Source organism: Leptosomus discolor, chromosome 1, assembly GCF_034619465.1.
Source record: "Leptosomus discolor isolate bLepDis1 chromosome 1, bLepDis1.hap2, whole genome shotgun sequence".
NCBI lineage: Eukaryota > Metazoa > Chordata > Aves > Leptosomiformes > Leptosomidae > Leptosomus > Leptosomus discolor.
In genome coordinates, this window is record NC_141391.1 from 456,509 (window position 1) to 462,367 (window position 5,859).

The 5,859-nt window shown below is 56.2% G+C and overlaps 1 protein-coding gene across 1 annotated transcript; it reads left to right on the forward strand.

Moving 5' to 3' along the window:
- Window positions 1-1,277: 1,277 nt before the first annotated feature.
- LOC104341804 (hemoglobin subunit beta) lies at window positions 1,278-2,971 on the forward strand. Its single transcript, XM_009951132.2, has 3 exons — window positions 1,278-1,437; window positions 1,555-1,777; window positions 2,726-2,971. Exons 1-3 carry the CDS (start codon window positions 1,346-1,348, stop codon window positions 2,852-2,854), a joined length of 444 nt encoding a protein of 147 aa, XP_009949434.1. The 5' UTR covers window positions 1,278-1,345; the 3' UTR covers window positions 2,855-2,971.
- Window positions 2,972-5,859: the final 2,888 nt, after the last annotated feature.

Below are 5,859 nucleotides of genomic sequence, written 5' to 3' on the forward strand. Positions count from 1 at the left end.
CAGCCTCCTGTACGCCTCTCAGACTCGCAGCGTACCCACGGCACCGAGAGCAGCTCAGGGACGCGTTTGTGGTTTCTGGATGGTGAATTCCTCCTGCCCCTTATCAGGGAGAAGGCAGCGAGAACAGCTCCAAGCAGGTCTGCAGTGAACACTGCACTATTCAACGTGGAGGGCTGGGGAATAGTGTCACCCCCCTGGCCTGGCCCCGGGCCCTTTGGCCACGCACCCTCCTGAAGCGAGCAGGCAGAGGTGCAGCCATCACGATTGGTGGCAGCCCGCAGCTCACGGCCAATGTGGACACGTTGCTCCATGGTCATCCAGACCACGCTGGACCAGCTGGCATTCCTGTGCGCTGCCTGGGTCCAGCCCCACAAGGTCCATCCCCAGTGCCTGCACCCCACCCCACCGTCTCCAAGCTGCTCTGCTGGGAGCACGAGCAGATGCGCTGCCCCAGGAGACCCAGCTGCCTCTCCCACCCCTTGGGAGGACCACTGCTCCTCCGGCTGCCAAATTGCTAGGGCAGGCACTGCCTCCTGCTGCGCATCTGCACAGAGCCCAATATACCCAGTCTTCCCCACCTCTCCTGCGGCCCCTGTGAGCTAACACCCAGCAGGCAACTGGTGTGCCCTGTGTCATAACTTTTCCCTTCCCACCTTACTTGGCCTTTGCTAACAGGCTCTTTAAGACAGGAGCTCTCTCTGACTGCAAGCCACTGCCCATGGTTTTTGTAGTGTTACCCTAAAGTCAGCAAACTGTTAGGCAGCTGATAGGAAAGAACAAGGAGAACCCAAAGCCTGGCAGGTCCTGCAAGAAGAGGACAAAGAGAAACCATGTGCACACCTCTGGTGCACTCAGAGAGAGGACCCAACAGCCCCAAGTCCAAATCTGGCTCGCAGCCGTGCAGCGTGCCATGGTTGGCACCGTCCGAGGGGCACCAAGCCTCGCACGCAACTTCGTCCGGGGGCTTTTGTGGGACTCACGCGGTGCCGTGCTCGGACTGTGCGTGGAGATAAATGCCACCCTTCGGCAGGGAGCTGCAGGGCTGGAAATCAAAGGCAGGCAGAGGGCGACCCGCCAGCTCGTCCTGGCGGTGGATCTGGGCATCTTGCCCCAGGGCCCCACCCTAACACCGCATCCCCTCCCTCGGGGTGCCAGGGCTGTGGGGGGCCCCCACCCCCCCGGGCCCAGCCAATGAAGGGGTGCACGGGGAAGAGGAGGGGCCCAACGTAGCATATAAAAGTGGGGACAGGGAGAGCCACTCACCAGTGTGTGATCCCCCCGGGAGCAAGAGCCGAGACTTCCTCCGTACCTGCCGGCAGCCACACGCCACCCTCCACCCGCCACCATGGTGCACTGGACAGCCGAAGAGAAGCAGCTCATCACCGGCCTCTGGGGCAAGGTCAATGTGGCCGAGTGCGGTGCTGAGGCCCTGGGCAGGTAGGTCCAGCTCCTGGGCATCTGCTCATTTCTGTCACCCTGGACAGAGAAACCACTCCAGTCACAGGAGCATTAACATGTCCATGTGTCTGCTTGTGTCCCTCCGTCTCTCCCCAGGCTGCTGATCGTCTACCCCTGGACCCAGAGGTTCTTCGCTAACTTTGGAAACCTCTCCAACGCCACCGCCGTCATGGGCAACCCCATGGTCCGCGCCCACGGCAAGAAAGTGCTCACTTCCTTCGGGGAAGCTGTCAAGAACCTGGACAACATCAAGAACACCTTCGCCCAGCTGTCCGAGCTGCACTGCGACAAGCTGCATGTGGACCCCGAGAACTTCAGGGTGAGCCTTGCTCCTGACCGGGGAACCCATCCTCCCCACTGTGTCTCTGTGGGCAGCTTCTCCCCTAACCATGCACCCATGCCTGGAGGGATTTACCTAGACATGCCAGCGCAGGAGGAAGAGGGTTGGGCGGTTGGGGTGAGGGGCAGATGCAGGAGAGGGAAGGGACCCACCTGCAGCTTGGTGAGAAAGAACTGAAGGGGGTGAGTGGTGATGGTCATGGAGAGGCTGTCTGGAGCATGCAAGTGAGGACACACAGGAGACGGGAAGGCAGCGAGGAGGTGGTTTCAGTGTGGAAAGGGAGGGGTAGAGTAAAGTGAAAGCAGTTGTTGAGCAGGAACAGTTTTAGGCCGAGGGGAAAGTGAAGGAGCAAGAGTGACGTTTGGCACAAATGAGAACAAGAGATGAGTGGGGAGCAAGAGATGGCGGCTAGATGCCAAAAAGAAGAGAGAAATGGGACCTAGAGGGAGAGAAAACTTTGGCTTCTGCATCTCTGCATCTGAGTTTCCCAGTGGAGAAGTAACCCCGACATTTGTCACCGGCACTGGCAGAGATCCCCCCCCCCCCCCCCCCCGTGTCAGCATGAGCTCATTGTTCATGCCAGGATGCTTTGCAGTGCCGAGTGCTGGCTCCCTGCCACGCGGGAGGCACTCAGCGGTGTCTTCTGCTTGAGAGAAACTCTCAGACGAAGCCAGAAGGGAGAAAGAAAAATTTAATCAACAAAATTTCTGGAGAATTTTTGGTTACTCTTCGCCTAGCAGTAGCAGAACTTGAATCTTTAGAGTAAGAGAGAGAACAAGTTTGAGGTACATCTCAAAAAAGACTGCAGGGAGATTTTTAAGGCTACAAAATGCCCAGAGGTTTCCCTGGGTCTAATGTGAGGGCTTTGCGTGGGGATCTGCAAGCTCCTGGGCATTGCTAACCTGAGGGTGCTCTTGTCCCCCCCAGCTCCTGGGTGACATCCTGATCATCGTCCTGGCTGCCCACTTCGGCAAGGATTTCAACCCTGACTGCCAGGCTGCCTGGCAAAAGCTGGTCCGTGTGGTGGCCCACGCTCTGGCCCGCAAGTACCACTAAAGCGTCAGCAGGAAAGCCCCAGCAACATCCTCCAGGTGCATGTCGTGCACTAGCTGACATGCTGCTCTGAGTCTGACAGCTTGTGACAGCCAAATAAAGCTCATCCTTTGAAGCCTCCACTGAGTCTGTGTGTCCCTGAGAGGCTGGAGGGGTTGGGGGCGATGGGGACGGGGTACCCGCAGGCAGACTGGGGTGTAAGTTTGAGCAGGGTGGGCATTTTGCTCCCAGAAAATGCCACCTGCCTTTGTTCTGTATGTTGCTTTGCTTCTGTACGTTGCGGGGTTTGTGTGGGATTAACCTCTGGAAATCAGACGTACAGAGTACTGGGCAGATACAGCCCGGCTGCCTCTGCGGTCACACACTGGGGAGCTTGCACTGAGGAACTAGTCGGTATTTTACTCTGAAACCTGTGTGTTTTCTTGCAGGCAAGGGCAACTTGGAAGATTCATATGTTTTAGGGAGGATAAACAAAGTGAAGACTTTAATCTGCCCTGGCTCATTCCTGGCATAAAGCCTACAAGAAATGAGCTGACTCATACTGGCCAAGCAGCCAGCTGGGTGGGGGGAGGTTTTAGATAAACATTTTGCTATCAAGACCTGTCCAGACTTTGTTTATGCACTTCTTTTCACCCTGTGCCGCCCATTCTGCAATCAATTATGGGGCTGGGGGAGGGGGGGGGAGCTAATCCTGCTAAAAGTGGTGACTATTAATAATTTTCTAGATGTGAGTAATAATCGATGCTCTCTGCAGGCAGAGTCTTTTGGGTGTTTAAGTGTCTGCAGAGCAGGAGTCTCTAGGGTAGAGTTTGCTCTTGGCACGGGAAGTCCCACCTGCCCCATCTGAACTGAGCATGACATGGGAAAAGCAATGGTTAGCTGAAAGGACATGCTTACTTTTTGAAGGGAAAAAAAGAGGGCAGAGCTATATATATATATCCTAGTATCTCTGACACCCTGTTTGCTCTATGTCCTATCCCTGCTTCATCCACATTCGTGGGCATCCCACGCTCTGCCCCTGAACCACTGGAGGGTATCAAAAGCCCTCTGTGACCCATAAATGCCCCTTCTCACACACATTTCTTGAAGGAAGAGACATTTTGTTCCCGGTGTCAAGGCAGACACTGCGAAGGTGAGATGATTTGTAGTAAGTGCCAAAGTGCTTTCCTCCCACAGGGAGTCTGGGCAGGCACAGAGTGCTGTGTCCAGGGTCACAAAAAACCCAGATTCTTACATAATTTTTCATAGGTTTCATGACAGATATTCGTAGACTTTTGTATGAACATCACTGTTCACAGTCTTCAGGCAGAAATGACTGAATTGTTTGAACAAGTAAGTCTCCTCCTGCAAGCCAGGTGTCCAGGGGTAGAAATGAGCTGAGCAGAGCTGTCAGGTTAGACCCTACAGGTCTGTACAGCAGGGGAGGACTGGGCTCTTCCTGCTGTTGGGGTTCCTGCTGGGATACCCCTTCCCAGGAGCAGAGACGAGGGTTTCCATCCCCGGCAGCATGGCAGGACGGGTACGGTGCCCGCTGGTGCTGCCCGTGGCTTCACTCCCCGTCCCCAGCCCCAGCTGGGGGATGACACCCTGGTCCCTGTCGCCCCCAAAAACAGATCCTGCGGGATGTCCTCTCCCCGTGCCACTTTGCCTGCTCCCATTTCATCGCCTGCATGACGGCAGGATGCTGCTGCAGGAGCCAACAACCCGCTCGGGCAATGCCCGGTGCAGCACGGCACTGGCAGCACTGCCGACAGCGCCGATGTCTGGAGAGGAGCTTGGTCAGCAATTTAGCTCTCCTGCAGCCTGGCCATCAACACCCCACCTCATACCCGGTCACTGGTCCGACAAGACCCAGTGCCTCTTACTCAGCCCGATCCAAATCCTATGGAAAACAACAGGAAGACAGTGGATTGCCCCAGGCGCCTTGGGATCAGGATCAAAGCCCTTGTGCTTTCAGCAAGGACAATGTTTCTTGGGGTTTTATGCAGAAAATAAAACAGGAGAGCCTCCACCACCACCCCCGCCCCATGCAAAGGCATTGCTCCTGGGGAGGGTGCATCACCCCCAGTGTGCTCAGGGCGTCCCAGGGGAGCAATTCACATGAAGCCCAAACATAGTCACAGACTGAGGACATCTCCTCCTGCCAAAGGAGGCTGGGTGCAGCCTGGCTGAACGTGGGGGGAAACGTGAGCTCTGGCAGCCTTATCTGGGCAGGTTCAGAAGGGAGAAGCCCTGGCTCCCCCCAGTCCCAGGGCTGGACATCTTCGAGCTGAGCTTTTGCTGCTTTTTGAGCCCACAGCAGATCCTGCAGTGGCAAACCCTGTGTTCAAAGCCCGTTTCACCAGACCGTTAGGGATGTGGATGAAAGCATAAATGGGATGAAAAGGGTGATCTGGTTCGATACTTGCCCCCTGTCCCGCAGCACTGCTCCTTTTACATCTGAGGGGAGAACATTTGGGTGAGCTTCCTCCTGCTCCAAAAGGGACAAGTAAACCAAGCAGGGGACGTTCTGTTACAGGAGGAACACAATAGGGTTAATGCAGATTTCAGCTGCAAAGCCTGAGCATCCTTTGAACAACTCCAGCATTGCCCACGGGGCTCCCGGTGGTGCAAGGACATTGGAGTCCTCCTGCAGTTCTGGTGACAAACCCCTCTGGGTCCCTCTGCCACAGGCTGCATTTTGGCAGGAGCATTCATCGTGTCGCTGACAGAGGCTAAGGCAAGGCAGAGTCTAGCATTTGGGAGAGCCAAGGCGCAAAGCTCACACCCCACTGAGTCCCGTGCAGACATGTTAAACCGTGATGGACCGTCCCATGGTGGCTTGGGCGGCCCTTTCTCTGGGGGTCCATGTCTGGTAGGTGAAATGGAGAACTGCCTGCACAGACGGGAAGGGCTAAAGCTCTTGAGCTCAGGATAACCAGAGGCCCCTTCTCAGCGAGCCACACCCTGGCCATTCCCTTCTGCTCCCCCACTGGTGGGGACCCCCACCCTGGCCCCAGCCAATGACC

Excerpts from the sequence above, each read along its gene's own strand:
- LOC104341804 (XM_009951132.2), top strand. The coding sequence starts at position 1,346 with ATGGTGCACTGGACAGCCGAAGAGAAGCAGCTCATCACCGGCCTCTGG. Across the intron at positions 1,438-1,554 it reads GGTGCTGAGGCCCTGGGCAG|GCTGCTGATCGTCTACCCCT; the intron begins GTAGGTCCAGCT and ends GTCTCTCCCCAG. Across the intron at positions 1,778-2,725 it reads TGGACCCCGAGAACTTCAGG|CTCCTGGGTGACATCCTGAT; the intron begins GTGAGCCTTGCT and ends TGTCCCCCCCAG.